Below are 22,417 nucleotides of genomic sequence, written 5' to 3'. Positions count from 1 at the left end.
AATTGTGAAAAAAGTCCCAAAATCAAATTATCCATAAAACGTCAACAATGTTAACAAAACCACAATTAAGTTTAAGATGAATTCAAAAGCTTACCTGTGAAAGCTGTGCTGAAAGCTCGCTGCATGTTCTGGGTTCACAAACTTGGCAATGGCCTTCCGCTGCTCAGGCAACATTGTAAACATCTATAAAATAATCACACAAATGACGCATTAGCAGTAGGTTTTATTATATAAAAGTTCATAGACACTTTCTTTAAGAGATCACCTCTGTTTCTTTATACTGTAACAGTGGGTGAAACACCTCAAGAGCAGGATAAAAAGTCATACATGTGCACATCACTGAATGCACACAGCTAGATGGCGCTACTGCAATATTTTTAAGAGACCACTCCACCCAGAAAACGGTTTATTCTTAGGGTCATTGTCTTGTCAGGAAGCAAATCTTCTCTCAAGTTGAGGCAAACGTCATTTGCTTTTATATGCAAGTGTATGCGAGGGATAATTTAATGTTGGAGGCAAAGAACCATCTAGTAGTGGATTATCTCACTCGCATCAAGGCACTGCCAGAATGGACAAGTTAATGATGTCATTGACATCTGCAGTGCAAAAAAGTTACTGGACAGATAAAAATAAGTAAACTTTCATTAGTGAGGTAAGCTTAAATTTATTTGAATGAATGTAGCAAAGCTATTTTACTGAAAAAAGCTGCAGGGCAACAACAACAGTAATCCCAGGATCACATCAACATAACACTGTTCAACCAGCTATGTGCTACTCCTAATACCATTTATAACTCGCACTTCAATGTTTCACTTTCCTTGCTGGGAGATAAGAAAATATTTGCTCTAAAGATATTATGGTCTTCAAAACAGTTAACTGAGATGGAGTTGACACTTAATAACACATTCTGTAAATACATAATAAATATTCTTGGGGAAAAACAGCCAAAAGAAGCCCCTTTTAAATATTTGGTGCAAAGAAGCATCACTTTCAGACCAGGATGTTTTATGCTTTTTGCCCAGCAGGTGGTGCTGTCACCAATTTTGTGCTGTATGCTAAGGGAATTGTAATAATGATATAGCAAGTAACGCATAGTATATACCCCTTAGCTTTACCCATAAAAAAAAGAAAGAAAGAAAAAACAGAAAGTTAATGTGGCCTTACCTCAACAGGGCCAATGGAGTTGAGAAGGTTCATGAGCTGTTTGGTGGTTGTGGTGGTGGATAAACCCTCAATGCAGACAGTACTGGGCTTACAATCCTGAGCTCTTGGGTTCTGCGGCATCATCATACGCCCCCCACCACGGCCACGTCCTCGGCCCCGAACTACTAACTGTGGAAATCAGGAAGGGGAATATTAAATAAAGATGGAAAGAACAATTAAAAGTACACATTACCAGCTAACAACCATTATTATATCAATAAAAGGGAGGAGAGGAGAAGAGGAGACGGTCTCAGAAGAAGCCAGTGCTTTAATGCAATGCTGGAACTAGGGATGATTATGAAACTGTGGAATCTTTGTTGTTTAATTCATGGTTATATCCGTTAGCTATTTTTATGCTCTCTGCCTGTACAGTGGTTCAGCAGACATATAATTCAGTAATTGCTCTTAAAAACAGACACATTATAGTTCATACACATTTAATATTTATATTGTCAGAGGCATTGTTAGACTTCCATGGTTTAAACAAATTATGAACAAATGGTTTCAAAAAGAAAGTTAAACTTGAACTAATTTTCTGTAGCATTGATGATTTGACAGTTATTAAATAATCAAAGCTACAGAAAATATTAGTTAATATAGTTAAACTTCCTTAGTGAATCCATTTGTTCATGTTATAAATAAACCATATTTGTGGCCTAGAAGTCAGTTGCAACATCAAGACAGTGAAAGTGCTTTGTGTCTGAAATAGGAGAGACAGTCCACCAATCTCTTCAGCACTTTAGTGATTAAGCGTGAAGCAGCTAGCGGGAAGAGACTTCTGAAAAAGGCCATCATTAAGTCACGCCTGGAGTTTGCTAGAGGCCATGTGACAAAACCTGGTGAATGAAAATGTTGTGGTCTGTTGAGACTGAAGCTGAGCTCTTTGGCCTTGAAAGTAAAGCTCTATGCTGGGCGCAGACTAAAGACAGATGAGGCTAACGTTACAAAAGTCTCACCTAAGCTGCATTTATTTGATTAAAAATAACAGTTTTCTAATTTAATATACTATAAAATGTATTCCTGCGATGGCAAAGCTGAATTTCAGCATCATTACTCCAGTCTTCAGTGTCACATGATTCTTCAGAAATCATTCTGATATGCTGATTTGCTGCTTAAGAAACATTTCTGATTATCAATGTTGAAAACTGTTGTGCTACTTAGTATTTCTGTGGAAAGATACATTTTTTCAAGATTTTTTGATGAATAGAGAGAGAAATATTTAGTTGATATCGAAATATTTTGTAACACTACGTTTCTTATAGTCACCTTTGATCCATTTAATGAGTTCTTTCTGAAAAAAAAAAAGTATTCATTCATTTTAAAAACAATCTTACGACTTTTGAATGGTAGTGTACATAATTTTTAAAATAATTTTAAAACATAATTTTAAAATATTTAACGTACATGTTGATATATTGTGTTGCTGAATGCATATTTAAATGTATAAAAATTGAAATCTGTTCAAATTTGGTTCAGAATTCGTTATGATAAATTATTCCAGTCAGTACAATGCAAAGGCATTTCATCTATCTTTTCAAATGGAAGCGAGGCATCAAAAGGCCCAGGTTGGCTCTGGACCGTCTAAGTGCAGCAGCCACACTGAAAACTCCCTTATGGGTTCCCAATGCTATGAGCTAGATGCTCTCTCACCACTTACTGAGTATACAATTCACTTTTGCTCCAAGCAAGACACTGGATACAATGTCACTGAGTGATTTACAAGGCCACGGTTATATCAGTAAACAAGTGTTTCGAATATCTGACTCAACATGAGAGCTCGGGCAGATGCAGCAAGACAGTCTGACTGAGACAGCGTGAGCAGCTGAGCAGGAAGGCGCTCTGCTGTGACTGACTGACACACGTTAGCACTGTATTTGTCCCCCGAGAATGGACTACTGTACAGAAACGGCAGCGTGCGGAAAAGGCCAAGGGATCTTCATCTCTCCTGCTTCAGCCTGTCAATATCATCACACCTGGCACTCTGTTCCATATCATTACTGCTCCTGCTCTCTTCCAAAACAGCTACCAGTCCCCTGGGAGAAGCTGTGACACAGCTGAGCCATAGCAGGAAACCAAATCTGCTGTCTTTACTAGAGCTGAAGCATGAGGGAAAGTACCACTTAGAGTAGCTCTTCATGATGGGGGAAAAAGAGGAAATGATAACACTAACAAAGAGTGCAGATATGGATTGTATATTCTGGACAGTGCTACACAAGCCCATGAAGAAAAGCAAATATACATAGAATTAAGGAAAAATGGATGCACTGGAAAATTTCATACATGACAAAAGCCAAGTTTCCATCCAGTTTTTGTGCAGGTTTGTTATCGACAAAGCAAATATGTGCAAAAAAATATTTGCGAAATTTGCTGTCTCCAGGATGTTTCCATCCAGTTGGCCTTTTACCGAAAAAATGGTGTGCGTAATGACGTCATCTCTAAAAAAATTTTTTTTTATATTGCTAAAAAAATCTGCTCGAGCAGATTCCATACATAATTTTGCATATATCGCAAATCCCATTTGTAAAATGTACAGAGTAATGAGACAACTGAAATTTGCCAGTAGCCTACTGCATATTTTCTAGGGCTGGGTAAAAAAATATAGATTTCTCAATTTTAATATTCTCTCATTTTTATGAACCGATGTCGATTCTTAAATCCCAAGAATCGATTAGTCTAGTCTGTTTTCAGTTGATGAATGAGCAGAATATGTAGCGCCTCCCATCCAATAAATCACAATAATCTTTGTGCTTTGTTAATTTTGATATGAAGCAAAGTCTCAGATTTCAAATGACATCCATCTTATTATGAGATTCAAAAAATAAATACCATTTTGGCGCTGTTTAATGTGTCCTGACAGATCGCTTTAGTGCCTCAGTTAAAGAGAAGCAGCAGCACGAGCGCATGTGAACTGATCCTCTCCTCCGCTTTAATACCAGTTACACGACTAAACATCTGAAGGTATGTTAAAATATACAGTACAACTTACCGAAATCCGTATCATATCTTGTGCAATAGCTCAATCAGTGTTTCAACCTCGGAAAGACGTCAATAAAACAGCTTGTAAACAATGTCATGTAACGTCACATTTACCTCAAAAACATATTCAGTGACCATAAACTCATTAGTCAGCTAGAAAAGTGAACTCTAGAAAGCTACATTGATAAATATAGCTATGCATCGTTACATATTCATTATAATTTTTAATGTTCTTCAATATTTAATGCATGTTTGAATAAATCAGTTATGACAGCCGTGATTTAAATGTTTATATTTAAAAAAAACTAATTGGAGTAGAAATATGATTATGTAATGTTAAACTTTATTTATAATAAAAACATCACTGAGTATAATTTAAGTGTTTGTATATACATACGTTAATTTAACCTTCAATATTATTATAGTAGTACCAACTGACTTACATGTGTAGTTTACAGCATTAGTTGAGATTTTTTTCCTCTAGAAAATTTGCCATGCACTGTAACTGAAATACTACATCCAAAATAACAGATATCGAATCAAAAGCATGTGAATAGTAATTGTGAAAATTGTGTCATTACCCAGCCCTAGTATTTAACTGCCTTTATTTGACGAAGCACAAGTTTGGACACAGGGCAGCTTAATTGTCTCCAGTATGTAAAAAATGTTAGGGTCCATAAAAACACTGGTACAGTGAAATATTCAGTCTTTGCTTACTGCAACAGCTTTTAATGACTCAAACATGCAGTCGCGGTTTGACACGGCCGAGAACACGTTCAAAACAAAAGATCATTCTAAGCAAAAAAAAAAGTTATTCATTCTGGTTTCATAGTTCAAAATCATCAAACCCATCAAAAACATCAAATCACTGTTAATTTTCTTTTTCCAGAGACAGATTGAGCTGTGTACTAAAACATTTTATTTGTGTATTTTTACCCTTTTTGTCTGCATTAGCTTTTTGAGGCTTATTCTCACATAACATTTCTAAAATTTTATTAGAGCTTTTTGGAGTTAACTACTTTATTTTCCAAATGTTTGTGAAATAAAATTCTGTATTAGAGTCATGTTTGTGATTTTCATTTGCCATGTACCCTAGAACCATTTCTGATCATTAAATCGAAACAGACTCACGATTTTATTACATTACTTTTATTTATTCAGATACAGAAGTTCTGTATTTTATTTTACCTCTTTTTGTCAGTGTTGAAAACTAGAGATGTTCCAATACCCCTTTTCCATTCCCGATACCGATTCCGATACCTGAGCTCAGGGTATTGGCCGATACAGAGTACTGATCCGATACCAGGGTGCAGGGCTCTGAACCGGTTCAAGGAACGAAAACGAAAACCGGAAACGAACGAAATTTTGACCGGAACGTAACCAGAAACGGAAACTGAATCAGATTTAATCGTTTTGAACAGAAACGCTCATTTGAAATGGCCATTAACCGGTTAATAACGTTATTTTTTCTGGTATCGGTGGTATTTCCGATACTAGTATCGAATTGGAACAACCCTATTGAAAACTCCATCAGTCTTCATTAATTTAACAGACACCCCGCTTATTTTTGTCGAGCTGCCAAGATTTTCAAGACAGTATTTTCCTCATCCTTGTTATGCATCTTTGAACTATGGAGAAATGGTGATTTAACGGGAGCAAAACATGAAAGCACGGGCGCTGCATGTATAGGCTAATTCTGTCATGTGACACCACATTTATTTGCGTTAAAGACCCTTCTCGACATTTTTTAACTATCGATATAGATTTTATGCGCTAAAAATAAACGGACAAAGATTGTGTCGACATTTGAGAGATTATCGACAAATGGCATTTCCATCAGCTATATTGCTAAACATTTTAAAGCGCTAAACCTTTTTTTGCAAAAAAAAAAAAAAAAAAAAAATCATTGGATGGAAACCTGACTAAAGACAGGAAAGCTTTTTAGTTCTAATGCAACATAACGAAGAACAAAAGATATGTGTAACTGATGTTTTCTGTACACAACCATTCAAAAGTTTGGGCTGGGTAAGATTTTTTTAAACGTTTATCAAAGTAGTCATTTATGCTCACCAAGGGTGTGCTATTTGATGAAAAATAACATTACAACTTAAAGTCATCATGAAATCAAAATTGACCAGATTTACTTTGCTAGCACACATTGCTAGTCTTGTGGTGAACAATAAATCCATGCAAGTTAATACACAGAAAAAAAAAGGTTTGTCGTGGTAATCTTTAATCAAAATCTGAAAATTTGCTTCCACTATGGAATGGTGTAACTTCTCTGATGACGTCAATTTGAAGGCTTGGGTTGAATTTGAGCGATGGATGGAGAGGTGGTGCACTAAAATAAAACTCTGCCCTCTGTTCAATATCCCGTTTCACTTGGAAATACGTCATAGCAGAAGTAATGTCAGTTGCAACTTCCGGTTCACTGGGTCTTTAAAATAGCTGTTTTCCATTTGAATATATTTTAAAATGTGATTAATTCTTGTGAAAGATGGCAAAGCTGAATTTTCAGCATCATTACTCCAGTCTTCAGTGTCACATGATCCTTCAGAAATCATTCTCATATGCTGATCTGCTGCTCAAGAAACATTTCTTACTATTATCAATGGTTCAAGCTTAGTATTTATGGAAACGGTGATACATTTTTATTTTTCCAGTAATCTTTTGGTGAATAGAAAGTTTAAAAGAACAGCTTTTTAATTTATATATTTTGTAAAAACATAAATTAGGGGTGTTGCAATATACCGGTATTGACGATAATCGTGATATTCAAAGCATGAAATATCGATATCGTGTTAATATAGGGTGTGACAATATACCGGTATTGGCGATAACCACAATATTTAAAATGCTTATGATATCATGACACATAAATACTCCAGCGCCAGTACCTGGCTGACCTCTCTCTTTCAACCCTGAAAGAGAAAAACTAAATAAACAAAGTAAAAATTATTTAGACTGACACATTTCTCCCACAGATGTCCCCAACTCAGAAATCTGAGGCTTAGAGAACATCGTAAATACATTCATTCAGACATGACTTGAAAGCACCATTAGTATCAAGGCTTAGTGCCAACTGTGCAAAATAGCATTGTGCACCTGTCCAATTATGGGCTTATGAGAGTAATCTAGATTCTATGTCATACCCGGCTCGTTTGGTTTGCCACGCCACGGCCAGCCTGTTGTTGATTTTGTACACCACCAGTTGCCATGGTAACTTTCCTGATGGGACCAAGTCTCTGTTGGTGGGCAGGCCGACCAATTGGTTGTTGCTGTTGCTGTGGAGGACCAGTGTTGGGACCAGCATCTGCCTACAGAATACAGAGCAGATACATCTTACAACCCACACAAATAAAATCGCCAACAGCACACAAAATTACCAAACATACCAGTCCATCGTGCTGAAGTTTGACTGTATTACGGATGTTCAAGGTTGAACCGTTTATAGCAAAAGTAATAATTTATACATTGCCAGGCCTTAAGGCCCGTAACACCAAGAATGATAACTATAAAGATAACATTATAAAAATCGTTATAAAAGAATAGTCCACACCACAGCTATAACAATAATATAGAGGAACAACATTGTTGGGATCACTTTCAGAATGATTTTTTTCCCTAGCCGCTGAACAACAAAACACTGACAAAGTCATTCAGAATCCATTCAAATCTAAGGGCTCATCCATTTAAAATGGAAGACGACATCGCAGAGAAGTTAATCAGTCCAGAAAAATCCACCACTGTTTGTCAAGCCCCCTTTTCAAGGAAAATTTTAAGAAAATGGATATATGTAAAACAATCAGTCATACCCTCAGAATAAATGGTGAGAAGTATTAACGGAGATGAAATCATTATGCAAGGCTAGCAAACGATGTAACATAAAATTACCTCAGTGATCCAGCACTAGTTGACAACACTGTCTTACTTCCACTGAAGTTGCAGTGGTGTTTTTAATTCCACTATGCTGACTACCTCAGCTAAATTCACTGTTAGATTAGATCGATTACACTAGCTAGATTTAGTTGAAACATAGCATGCTGAGGACATCTGCTGGTCGAAGCCAGGTAAGTGCAACAAGAACAGCAAAAACATGTTCAATGATGTGTTGTACACACTTTGAAACCACAGCGCACAAGCTTAGAATCAACAGACTGTTATCGGTTGTTATATTTATTGTTATAGTTACCTTTACAGTTATAGTTTTTGGTGTGAACAGACCTTTAGAGTTAAAAAAAAAATGTACATAAATGTAAAATCAGTTTAAACTGGCACAAGAATAACTGAAAAAGCAAACACCACAATAAGCGACAAAACTGTTTCATGATGTGATGTGGTCTGAATTTGGGAAGATACTGTGATCAGTTTCAGAGGATAAGGTGAAGCTGAATTCATAAAATATCTTCCAGAACAGTGATGACTGCATCTCTGAGCATAAATGCCATGGATGATGACCTGTCAGAGACTGCACAATTTAAGTCCACAATACCAAAAGTGCATATGAAGTGTGCCATTTGGGACAGGGCCTGAGTCTGCGTTCTGACTTAGAACACAGAAGCGCTGCACTGTCTATACAATGTAAACAGCATAGGAGAATGACAGGGAAGAGATAAATTTGTTGAATAAAGTTATTTTTGTTTAGTTTTTTTGCGCACAAAAAGTATTCTCGTTGCCTCATAACATTAAGGTTGAACCACTGTAGTCACATGGACTGTTTTAATGATGTCTTTTCTACCTTTCTGGGCCTTGAAAGTGGTAAATTGCTGTCTATGGAGGAGTCAGAGAGCTCTTTTGTATTTGTATCTCTGGAAAATCGTTATCTATGACACTGTATTAGGGATACACCGATATGATTTTTTGGGGCCGATACCGATTTTAACAAACAATTATTGGCCGATAACGATATTTGTCACTTCCTCTCTTATTTGAAATTTTGTCATCAAAATAGATAGCATTTTGATCATGTTTTAAATAAGCAAAGTTCAAAAACACCTGCATTAAAATAAACTTTTTCATTTTTAATGAACATGGATTGGATCCATTTAACATTCAGCAGACCTACATAAAGACAACAGAACAAAGATACATATGAAATAAACAGTCCTTTTTAGGTCGGTTTAAACGTTTTCAGGCACAGAAATAAAGTAAACAAATGTAAAATAGCACTGCATGTTCTTCACTGTATAATTTATATTTATATTAGTCCTTTATTGTGACTTTATTATGATTAATCTTCTAATTTGTTTTTGTAAAGTTTAAATATGTATGAGATCTGGGGTCCGTTTCAATAAGGAGGTTCAACCAACTGAGATAAAACTTGAACTCTGAGTTTTCAGTTTCAGAACAACTGAATTGAGTTAGTTCAATCGACTCTGAGTAGGATGACTCGGAGTTAAGCGCGTGTACCACGACTATGAAAAGCCATCATCAATGGAGCTCCGATATTACGATTCACCATGGCAACAGCACGTGACAAAATGATGTCCGCATACTTATGAGTCAATGCAAGTTTAATTCTTATCACTGTTATAATATCAAAGGTGAAAACTGGCAGAACAGTAAGTTATTGAACTAATATTCATTTTCATGGTATCCCACGTGCAGAAAAAGGAAGAAAAAAATTATAAATTTAAGTGCATTTTATTTTTATTATTTTGCAAATTATGTTCTATTTACCATGTAGGCTAAAAGTAGCAGTTCTTTGCAATAAGTGTAAATAGTAATTAGATGCTATTTATATTTTATACTGGCAGATACATACTATTTGCGCCTCTGTATTGTAAATTAACAGGATGCAATAACAGATTGTAAATGACTATCAATATTAAACACTAGTTAGGCAATTTACTAATTTTTATTACCACACTGGCAGATATTGATAATTGTACTTAAGTAAAATGCACTTCATTTAGATCCCCCCCAGGAAACACGACTAAATATCTTATATTTTAATATCTTACATTACTAAATATCTTACATTTTCTTATATAGAAAATCCATCTTGATTTAAGAATTTTTAGATATTTGTACTTGAAATAGGACAAAAAATACTCAGTAAGAAAAGCATTTTTGCAGCATGAACGAATGAATGAACTATTTAAACATCACTTGCACTTTAAAAAGGTGGAGGAGACCGAAAGAAACTCTGGGTTTACCGAAGAAAACCTGCTCGCGACCAGGTTAGGTTCACAGAGTAAGTTACCATGGTAACTGACTCTGAGTATAAGTTACCTCTCTTTCAGAAACAGGCTTGACTTACCCGGCTTTCCTGGGTTTGACATACCTCCCATTCTGAAACGGAAAACCCAGAGTTTCCCTCATTTCAGGGTTAACATACTCAGAGTTTTCACTTAACCTCCTTTCTGAAACGGGCCCCTGCACTAAGGCGGGACTCTTATTTTGACAGGTGTTCTAGTCTATCGGACTGACAAGGAGTGCACGCAGTTCTTCAGAGTTATTTTGCAGATTGAAAGTTTGTCAGTTTATTAAGCATCCCCCGAAAAGGCATAAAATCTGTATGTATTTGTTAACTGTTAATTGTAATAAGTGTTTTGAGCAATTCGTTGTATGTTGATGATAAAACAATGGAGAGAGAGTTTAATGCGCACTTCTTGTGCTCTGTAATGTTTAGCTTTTGTGGTGATTTGTTTGGAGTGAAAACAGACGCAATAAACTTCAGTAAAGGCTTGGTCATCATTCGGATGGGGTCCGCTACACTTATGAAAGTTACAGAAGTTATTTAGTGAAGAATAGTGTGTGATCTTTTATTTGATTAACTTCAAAACGCAGACAGCAGCGCTAGGATTATGCAACAGACATTGTACAGTACAGCTCAGTGCCTTTACACAGTTAATTAATAAACCATCTGCCTTTTTCCTGCTATAGCCAATATGCCGATGGTTGTAAATGGAGCAAAAATCGCCAATAAATATCGGCGACCAATACATCGGTGCATCCCTACATTGTATGATATTTAAGGTCAAAGCTTTTTGTGTAGATTTTTGTTAATATGGGACTTGTAGACACATTTACGTTTTTAGATTGTTTTATTTTGAATTGATAAGGTAAAATTAGACCTTTAGGGTAAGTGCTGCTAATTAAAATTAAAAAATTAATTTTTAAAAATGTAATATTAAAAAAATAATAAAAAGTTAATATATGTATACATTCATATATCTTTACATAAGTCATAGAATGTGTTTACCATTCAGATCAATCTCTTTTACTGGGATTGTGCTTTGTCTATCATCGGTTATTCAACTGTTCAATTAAAGGCCAATTCACACCACACAGACAGACGCCGACCAACACAGAAAATCAGCAGATTGCAGCACGTCACTTGTCAGACATTCCACTTCCCGACAAATGGCAATCAACATTTTCAACTGACGAAAAAAAGCACCAACCAATGCCAACAGGGGTAACACACTGATCTGACAAAAGCCGATTAAATGTCTGTTGCTGTTGGTCATCATCAGTTGGTGCAGTGTGAATTGGCCTTAAATTGTCAAAATACAGTTTTAAATAGAATAGTTGATTTGTTTATTGGTCAATCATGACACTAAAAATATATGTGAATATTAATAAAAATCTCAAAAGTCATTTATACTTTCTGTAAAAGATTACTGGGGGTGGGGGATTGCTTGGGTTTGGGCTTCTTGCCCAAGGTAGGGTGGCCATCTTACCTCAGTGGCCTATTTGAATAATTTTACATTTTCTGCTATAACAACTAAATTTTTATTAAAGGGGTGGTTGATTAGGATTTTACTTTTTAAACTTTAGTTAGTGTGTAATGTTGCTGTCAGAGCATAAACAACATCTGCAAAGTTACAGCGCTGAAAGTTCAATGCAAAGGGAGATGTTTTCTTTTAAATAATTCTCTGTTTAAGGACAGCAACAAATGGCTGGAAGGGACAACAACAAGCTTCTTCCCAGGTTAGTGACATCACTAACCCTAAAATTTACATAAACCCTGCCCCCGAGAACATGCAACAAAGGGGGTGAAACCATGTTTTTGCAATACAGTACGTAACACAAATGCAATAGCATGTCATAAACGCAAGATGCCAACATAAGTTATAACCATAATTAAACTAAACTATACCTGTTCTATCTTCATGCACCATATATTCGCTGGCTCTGTAGGCATTTTACAACAGTTCCCACATGAGCGATTTATAGATTATCATGACAGAATATGCTAATCAATGACTTTAAGATATGCCACATCAGCTACATATATTAAGCAACTAACCATTCAGAAACATCCTGTTGCATTCTACATGTTCTTCTTGAGTCTCTCCATCATTGTCAGACTTCGGTTTGAACATAAAAGGCTGAACAGTTTCTGACATTTTCAGTGAGTCTACGTGAAGGTAATCGGTGCTGCTAACACTATGTGCTAACACAAGCTTTTGAAACTCTGCCCTCTGCTCGTTTGCATTTTTTTTTTTTAGGGACACACAAAAACTGAGCCTTTTTGCTCACCCTCAAAAAGTGACAAATGTAACATGCTATAAAAAATGATCTGTGGGGTATTTTGTGCTAAAACTTCACATACACACTCTGGGGACATCAGAGACTTATTTTACATCTTGTAAAAATGGCATTATACCACCCCTTTAAAGGCCCTGTTTACACTAGCGCGTTTTCATTTTAAAACGAAAACGTTCTTCGTCTATACTGGCGTTTCCACTGTGTTCCAGAAACGATCTCCGTCCACACTACACAACCGAAAACGCATGTCACATGACCGTTCATGCACACTGGGCATGCGCGTACAAGTTTAAACAGTTGCCTCTTTGCACATGAAGGCAGCTGCAGTAAAATAAAATGCAGAGTTTAACTACACAATGGCTGCTAAAAAGGCCCACCAAGTCAGCAAAGCATGCAGTTACGTCTCCATGTTATTGTTTACACAGTCGTTGAGAGAGGCGGCATTGTAAACCTAACTTGATCGTAGAACAATATCCACCAGTGGTCTCTACGATCAACTTAAGATGCTTTTGGGAAATGTAGAAAGTATGAATAATGCAAAAGTTATGCATTTTAAAATGAAAACGCACTAGTGTAAACAGGGCCAAAGGAAGAGACTGCAAGAGAAATTAAGCATATTGTGTAGCATGCTGACATTTAATTAGGGATGTTCCAATACCATTTTTTTCCAGAACGAGTACGATATAGACACAGGGTACTTGACAAAAACAATGCCGATACTGATACTTGTATTTTCACTGCATTTGTAATTTTTCAAAATTTTTTGATATTATTTATTTATTATATATTAGTTGATATTAGAAAAATCAAAAGAAAACGGTCAGGGGGATCGTTCACCCAATAATGAAAATTCTGTCATCGTTTACTCACCCTCAAGTCGTTCCAAACCTGTATGAATTTCTTTCTTCTGCTGAACACATAAGATATTTTAAAGAAAGTCGGTAACCAAACACTTGATAGGCCCCATTCAGTTCCATCATATATATTTATTCCTTACTATTGTAACAGATCATTACACTTTAAAACTGTCAGATTTTCTTGCACATTATCACCTTCAACGAAAGAATAAGCAAAATAAATAACATTTTCAAACCGATTCAATATGATAATTGTCCTTATTTATTTATCTGAACGAAAATCATAAAAGATGATGATGAAATAAAAAGGGTGTGGTCTGGAAAAGGAGACAATAAGAACAGGTAGAGAAGAGGAAGGAGAGACGAGTCGCGGAAGTGAGAGCCAGGTGGAAATGGCGGAACTGTGTTGTTGCACGTTTCCATGGAAAATTGTGGTCGTCTTTGGAGTATAACCATTATCGCTTGAGTTTCAATCCTTGGGGAATACACCCGGAAGATCGCGTTGGTATCTTTGGATGTGTCATACTCTGCACAAGGAAGAGCTGTGGCAATCGAAACAGATCGGCAAGCCAAACGGGTTTGGGGATTTTATTTCTACTCCCCTTTAAACTCAACTGCTTGTCAAATTATTCGTGCACAAAGTCCCTCTTTGAATCTCAAAAATAGAAGAGATCAAACGGTACTATTTCCACGCTTTCAAAGCTTTTTTCGATCTCGCAATCCTTCACAAAATTTATAGGCCCTAGCCCTACACAAAAGAGGCCAACTATATAGATGTTTTTGTTTTGTTTTTATTTTTTATTATTACTGTTCTTTGTTACGAAACTGTGATTCAAAGTATTTTTGCACATGTGTATTGTTTTTCTGCAAATGCCCCAAAAGAGTTCTTTTTGTTATTTGAATGCATAAATGAAGTGAAAGAATAATTATCTTAATTTTGAAACTTTTGTGGAGTCTCCTTTATTTTGGTTTAAGCGCCGAGTGGGGTCATTATTATTTATTTTTTTCCCGACAGTTATTTAAACTGTCTGGAGCCCGAACTGAAACTTTACATTGTGTGGCCATGCTACACTATGGAGTAAATGATGACAGAATTTTCATTTTTGGGTGAGCTATCCATTTAAAGGTGCCCAAGAATGCTTTTTCACAAGATGTAATATAAGTCTAAGGTGTCCCCTGAATGTGTCTGTGAAATTTTAGCTCAAAATACCCCATAGATTTTTTTTAACTAATTTTTTTAACTGCCTATTTTGGGGCATCATTAACTATGCACTGATTTTTTCAGTGCGCCGCCCCTTTAATTTGCGTGCTCCCTGCCACACGAGCTCTCGATTATATTACAGCACATTTACAAAGTTCACACAGCTAATATAACCCTCAAATGGATCTTTACAAGTTGTTCGACATGCATGCTGTATGCATGCTTCGAACTATGTGAGTAAAGTATTTATTTTGATGTTTATATTTGATTCTCTATGAGTTTGAGGCTATATACTCTGTGGCTAACAGCTAATGCTACACTGTTGGAGAGATTTATAAAGAATGAAGTTGTGTTTATGAATTATACAGACTGCAAGTGTTTAAAAATGAAAATAGCGACGGCTCTTGTCTCCGTGAATTCAGTAAGAAACGATGGTAACTTTAACCTCATTTAACAGTACATTAGCTACATGCTAACGAAACATTTAGATAGACAATTTACAAATATCACTAAAAATATCATGCTATCATGGATCATGTCAGTTATTATTGCTCCATCTGCCATTTTCGCTGTTGTTCTTGCTTGCTTACCTAGTCTGTTGATTCACCTGTGCAGATCCAGATGTTACTGGCTGCCCTTGTCTAATGCCTTTCATAATGTTGGGAACATGGGCTGGCATATGCAAATATTGGGGCGTACACCCCGGCTGTTACGTAACAGTCGGTGTTATGTTGAGATCCGCGTGTTTTCCGGAAGTCTTTTAAACAAATGAGATTTACATAAGAAAGAGAAAGCAATGGAGCTTGAAACTCAATGTATGTCTTTTCCATGTACTGAACTCTTGTTATTCAACTATGCCAAGGTAAATTCAAATTTTGAATCTAGGGCACCTTTAAGTTTGGTGTTTCCTTTAGTCATTTTTAAAGGTCCCGTTTTTCGTGGTTTTTTGAAGCTTTGATTGTGTTTATAGTGTGCAATATAACATGTGTTCATGTTTCGCGTGTAAAAAAACACAGTATTTTTCACATAATTTACTTATCTGTATACCACTGTTTCCACTGTCATAAAAACGGGCTGATGACTTCCTTGTTCTATGAAGTCCCTCCTTCAGAAATACGTAACGAGTTCTGATTGTGCCAGCGGTTCCTGTGTTGTGATTCGACAGCAGCTTAGCGCTCCTTGCCCGGAAAGGTCACGCCTCTTACCATAACGTGGAGATGCACGCGCTCAGTGTTATTGTAAAGGTCTTTAATTTTACCCTATCAATTTGAGCCGGAATCAGACCCGATGATTGGACTGCGGGATGAAAATAACAGCGTTTCGACGACATGGCGACAAACACACTCTACAAACGCAACTCTTGTGTATTCCTGTGGGTGGAGGTTAGTCAAAAAACTGTTTTAGTGACGTCATTAAAGAAGGAAGAAGTAGAGGGATGTAGTCCAAACTGGCCGTTCGATGTAGGCGACTTCTGTTAAATAAAATATCTCGCTTGGCCTTGAACTTTGAGCTTTAAAATTTTACAGATTTTATTTATACTCTAACAACAACATTACACACTAACTAAAGTTTGAAACATGGGATCACGAAGAACGGGACCTTTAAGCTTAATTATGCCTGTTAAAATGTTCTGTATGAGCTTCTGTTTTCTTCACTGTTCGTTGTATTGTTCTATGTATTATTCTTTCATTTATGGCACAGTTAGATATGCTCCAGTGAAGCTGTACAGTAATCACATGACATTTTAGCACTAAAATGATGTAAACTTATTATACAGAAATCATGTAACAGTTAAAGGTAGGGTAGGCAATGTTTTTCATAAACACTTTTTGTTATACTGATTCAAACTTCACATCCTGTACATGAGCTGTATCGGCCACGACAGCGATGCTAATATTGGTGTATCCCTAAATATAATATTGACCACAACAAGGAGAAACAAACATCAGCATGTATTCCTTATCCGACAACAATACCGCATATATTCAGCCTGGTAAAATATTAATATGCTCCCTATAGACACATTCCTTCAGTCTACAACAAAGACATAATTGCCATACATGCTACGCTCATCCTTTTCTTCCCATCTGTCTTTTTGTAAAATATGTGCATTATCTCTATTCTGTCTTTCTCCATCTGAGGGGGTTAATGGATTAATCTAACTCGATACAAAATCCACACCTTCAGATTACATCTATCAGATGCTCCGCTGCAATACACCGGGGCGGGGTGACGACACTTGACAAGCACCTCCTCCTCCCCCACCCACCCCGTCACCTCCATCCCCCATGCTGCTTTTGTGCGACGCAGGCTTTGTATTCTTCCTGATGAAAATTTAATTTGCTCTTATCTGTACGGCTAAGCTGGGAAAAATACAAATCTGCCCAAGCCTCCATCTCTCTTTCTCCCGGACTCTCGCAGGTATTATTACACAGATATCAACATAGACGAGGAAGATTAATTGCAGATGTCCCCGGACTGACACCTATTCTAACACACTTCAATGATGAGCTGATGGATGGATAAAGCGAGAGGCGAGACGAGATAGATGAAGAGAGTAACATAGAGAGCACAAGTTAGAAGGGAGAACAAGAAAGAGAGATAACATTGTCAGGCAGCTGAGGTTGACAGCAGAAGAAGAGAAGCACCTAGAGGATCAGCTTCTCTCAGTCTGACACCCCTCCCCCTTCTCCTCTTTGTCAGTCAGAGCCACAGAATTTCAGATAGCTGTGTGTAGCTTTCTATTAACCAAGCTGACACGTAGTTATCTTCATCCACAGAGATCCGGCACTCAAAGGAGATATTTAGCTTTGCTTCAGGCAGGAGACTGGAAAAGGATGTTTTCTCTTTATTCAACACAGCAAATCATCTCTTAGAGCCCATAAATCATTCTTGGGTCCTTCTTTTCTTGGTTGAGATGCATAAAATGTCCTTTCAGATTTGTACATAACCACCTCAATCTCTAGACTAATGCAAAAGGGTAGCTGAAACCCTCAACATAAACTTCTATTAGGTCTTTCTCAACTTGGCTCATACAATAGCACCTTGACTTAAAGAAGACACAAACCTTTACAATGTCTGGATCGGTTGTCACTCAAAATAAAAGCGCAAATGCCAAGCAGCTCACTTTAATGACGCCAGGATGGTGCCATTTATGGGCTTAAAAGGTAAAAGTGTTCTGTCAATTAAGTGTGGTGTCACAAATCACAGCATGGAGACCACTTTCGGCATTGATTCTTTCAAAAAGAGAAATTCGCTTTATACTTTAAACAGTTTTTACCTCTAAAAACTTTAGTGGTCGAAAAAGTCGACTCCTTGACTTTTAGAGTAATTGGAAATCCTACTTGTCTTTGAGACAAGTTCTTTGATTTATTCTAATCAAGAGCACTGGTGACAACTACTTCTAGAAAACCACCAAAGGACAAAGACAAAAAGAGAAGGAATCAAAAAAAAAAAAAAAAAAAAATTTAAAATCTGTGGCATATGAACTTTAAAGATCACATCTAGAGTTTAAATGGGTAACAAATTCACTCACCTCTCCCAGAAGCTTAACTAGTCGCACTTTGTGTGGAACCTGTGGAGATTCTATGCTGTTTGTTCTTTGCATCACGGTTCTCTTTCCACCAGGCTGAGGCTGACCAAGGCCATGCCCTTCTAATGGGCTGGTCTGAACAGCACCTTGTCTTTGAGTGCTTTGTGGGGTTATGGTCCTCTTCTGCTGTGGTTGCCACTGGCCCTGCTGGTTGGCATCAGGACCAGGGTTCTGCGGCTTCTGTGGCCCAGACCAGCCTGAAGTCTGTGGCTGAGGTTTAGTGTTCTGCAGACGAGCCTTCACATTCGGACGAGGGGAACTAAGACCTGATGAAGGGTTCTGGGGGGTTCCGTTGGAGATCAGTGAAGGGACCGGCTGAGGGGGTTGGGCTGCAGTGGTCTGTGTGGGGTTCTGCGATTGTGGGGTCTGGTTTGGGGTCTGGTTTGGGTTCTGGCCGCTGATTCGTTCCATCAGTTGTCTTTTGCGCTCACCAGCCTGCATCTGCCTGCGCTGCTCTTTGCGCTTGAGGATCTCTTCTCGCAGACGCTTTTGTTCCTCAATCTTCAGTCTGTACTGACGCGTCTCCTCATCTTCATCTGGGTCCTAAACAAAGAAACATATAAATTCAGGATAAGCAAAATAAGGTTCCATGTCACCTTTTTCAGTGAACATGAACACCACCAAGATAAATTATAGTCAAATTAATGTGTATACAAGCTGGACAAAGTTTAGCTGCATTATCTAGATCTATTAGCCTGACATGAAAAAAGAAAAAAAGAACTGACCGATTTTAGTCAGATTAAAGTGACTGACAAAACTGAACTGCTTTTGTTTGGCTAAAAACCATGGCTATTTTCAAGGCAAAAAAACTATACAAGACGTTTAAGATCCACTTTCATTAAAAAATAAATACTACAATTTAATCTGTACTGATTTTGGATTATAGTTAAAAACAAAGTTTTTACTGAAGGTATCAGAACAAGAACAGTCACGATAAGGAGAGCCCATTAACCACAACCACGACTATGCTACGTGTCAAATGAGGTCACTGCATGATAAAAATGCTGTTCAAATTGAAAATTTTCAAAAAAAAAATTTTTTTTATATAAATAGTTCCCACTGCAAAGGTTTACATGTTGAAAAAAAAAATCTGATTGTTAACCCCTCCTAAATGAGAGGTGTGTATACAGTCATGCTATGCAATATTACCTCTGGAGTGGTGCTTGACTGTGCAGCTGGACTCTCCTTCTTAACCCCAGGCACACTGGGCTGCTGCGTTGCTCTGGCAGAGCCCTGCCCTTGTGCCACAGGTCCTCCCCTTCCTGCTGGTCCAGAACGAGCAGCTTGCCCTTGCCTAACATTCTGCATTGCCCTGGTAACTGGCTTTGCTTGCCCACTAGGCACTGACGGGCGGTTATTATTGTTGCTAGATGCGATGGGCAGCTCACGAAGGTTGCTGTTGCGTTGAGGAGGAATCTGCTGCAGTGGAGGAGGCGTCTGAAGAAGAGGAGGAAGTGGTCAAATAAATGTGTTGACATTCATAGAAGTATTGCCAAGACTGAAAATCAATAATACCGGTTTTGCTTCAAAACCTAGTGAGCAGACTTGCACAAATGAAATATATATTTCTAATCAATATTGTTCTTAATATCTTGCTTACTGAAACAAATACACATTTGAAAGGCTTACCATTCTGGGCCTGGCATGGTTGTTTCGTTGCTGGTTGCCCTGTGGTCGGGACTGCATCTGTCTATGGCTACTTTGAATCGACTGGCGGAAATGGGGCTGGGAGAGGTGCACCATGGGATGGTGGTCCCTTGGGTGGTGGTGGTGGTGCTGTTGGTGTTGGGGTGGAGGCAGGCCCTGTGGGGGCAAGTCCTGTCTATGTTGCTGGTGCTGCTGCTGGTGCAAAGACTGATGGGATAGTGAAGGATCATGGAGCAGGGGCTGCTGCAATAGACCCTGAGTACCGTAAAAACAAGAATACAGCCAGAGTGAGACCTATAATCAAATATGCATAAAACAGGCAAGTGATCAGCTAAAGACCAAAAAAGGAACTGGGGCAACTGGTGAGTAACACCTTTCCAATGCTGATTTTTACTCGCATTTGAAACGTGCTAAGGGGGTCCCGCAGATGGTGGCGCGAACTCGTGCACGAAATAAATGCATTACAAAACGTAACATTTTGCAGTTTTAGTAATTGTATAAGGATATTTCACGATTTCAATCATCATACAGTATGATTCTATTTACATGAAAGAGAGATAGACATCCAACATGTAACAACTAACCCAGTGACCTCAAATAACCAAGAACCAATAAACAGTGCTAACACAAGGGGGCAGTCTTGTCTGCTGCTTGGATTGAAGACAGCCTCTTCTCTTTGCTCAGTCAACCACTACACAACACCTACATTTCGAACTAGCATTTATGTACTAGCATCATGTATGGCTTACAATAACTGATTTTGAACCAAACTAAAACACCTTAGGTATGAGCCATGTACAATACTATTCAAAAGTTTGGGGTCAGTGAGATTTTTTAAAATAGAAATTAATACTTTTATTCAGTAAGGATGCATTACATTGATCAGAAGTGACATTAAAGACATTTATAACATACAAAAGATTTCCATGTCAAATAAATGCTGTAATTCAAAGAAAAATGTATCATAAAAACATTAATTATAAATATTAAGCAGCACATATGTTGATAACATTGATAACATTTAGAAATGTTTCTTGAGCAGCAAATCAGCACATTAGAATGATTTCTAAAGGACCATGTGACACTAAAGACTGGAGTAATGATGCTGAAAATTCAGCTTCGCCATCACAGGACTAAACATTTTAAAATATATTCATATAGAAAAAAAAGATTGTGTGAAATATTACAGTTTAAAATAACTGTTACTGTCTTAATGTATTGTTGTGTTTTATTTTAATGTAATGTATCTTGCCAACCCCAAACTTTTGAATTGTAGTGTATAGCTGACATACTTCCTGAACTAAATTCCAGGACTGAGACTTTACCACATCATAAAATTTGTGAATACAGAAAAAAAGTAAAATAAATGAACACTGAAAACTCAGAATAATATTTTTCATGCTAGGTCCATGCCATGCTGTAAATTAACATGTAATATAATGTTCATCATGCCAGCAAGGCCATGCAGATTTCTGGTAAACCAACTTACTCTCTGGCGTACCTGCATACCAAACGGCATGTGCTGGGGGCTAAAGGGGGGGCCCTGCTGCTGGGGCGAGAAGGGCTGTCTGTGACCCACAAAGGCACGGGGACCAGGGGGTCCTGGAGGGCCAGTATGCTGTGGGGCCAGACCCGGCCGAAGGGGCTCTCTCTGGAAAACACCTCCTCCCTGAGGCCCTTGGTTCTGCCCGAGCCCCAGAGGACCAAATCCAGGACCTCCGAGCCCCCCTTGTGGGGGGAAAGATGGAGGGCCTTGACCCGAAATGGTAAGGACACTGTTATTCATGAGGGGGGCAGGGCCTGGCTGGTCAAACATGTGCTGGCCTGAAAAACGTGGTTCTAGAAATAAAAAAAGAAAGGAAGAAAAGAGACAATGTGAGGAGAAGCCAGAAACCTGCAGCATCAATTCTGACATTGTTGATGTCACACGCTTCAGTTGCTAAGCAAACAAATGGATGGAAAAACAAAAGTCAAAACAGTTAAGACAGTGCAGGTATAGTCTATGCAGGCAACCAGTGTGACCACATTTATTTGACCTTACCACCAGTGAAGAAGTGCTCTTGATCCTGGTGATGTGGTGGGGGTCCTCCCCATTGCTCCTGGGAGGGCAAAGGCCGCTGAGGTGGGCCAAAATTCCCTTGGAGATGCTGCTGAAAATCAGGAGGAGCCTGGTGAACAGCAAAATTAAAAACATGATTACTCCAACATAAAAAAATCATTACTGTTTACACGTAAGTTTCAAAGCCAAAAAGTTTCTTATTTGTGCCGCTTACCTTCTTTTAAAACATAACTCTTCATATATTAAGATCAAAAACATCAGCTTATACCATTGAGAAATCTTAGAAAAGATTTCCAGAAAGAATGCAATTTGCATACACCCTTGAATTAAAAATCTTTATCCGTTCTCAGTGCTTACCTAACCCATTGCTCATAAAACTCAAA

The 22,417-nt window shown here is 37.8% G+C and overlaps 1 protein-coding gene across 1 annotated transcript in view; it reads right to left on the bottom strand.

Moving 5' to 3' along the window:
* rbm33a (RNA binding motif protein 33a) overlaps positions 1-22,417 on the bottom strand; it is a 59,985-nt gene that overhangs the window by 5,101 nt on the left and 32,467 nt on the right. Inside the window, 8 exon segments of the mRNA XM_048184781.1 lie at positions 95-183; positions 1,165-1,332; positions 7,332-7,496; positions 18,272-18,871; positions 19,478-19,765; positions 19,958-20,230; positions 21,465-21,814; positions 22,017-22,143. Of these exon segments, the coding sequence (XP_048040738.1) occupies positions 95-183; positions 1,165-1,332; positions 7,332-7,496; positions 18,272-18,871; positions 19,478-19,765; positions 19,958-20,230; positions 21,465-21,814; positions 22,017-22,143 (2,060 nt within the window).

The sequence above is a fragment of the Megalobrama amblycephala genome, linkage group LG3 (assembly GCF_018812025.1).
Source record: "Megalobrama amblycephala isolate DHTTF-2021 linkage group LG3, ASM1881202v1, whole genome shotgun sequence".
NCBI lineage: Eukaryota > Metazoa > Chordata > Actinopteri > Cypriniformes > Xenocyprididae > Megalobrama > Megalobrama amblycephala.
The sequence above is the reverse complement of the archived record's forward strand: the minus strand, read 5'-3'. Positions and strand labels throughout refer to the sequence as shown.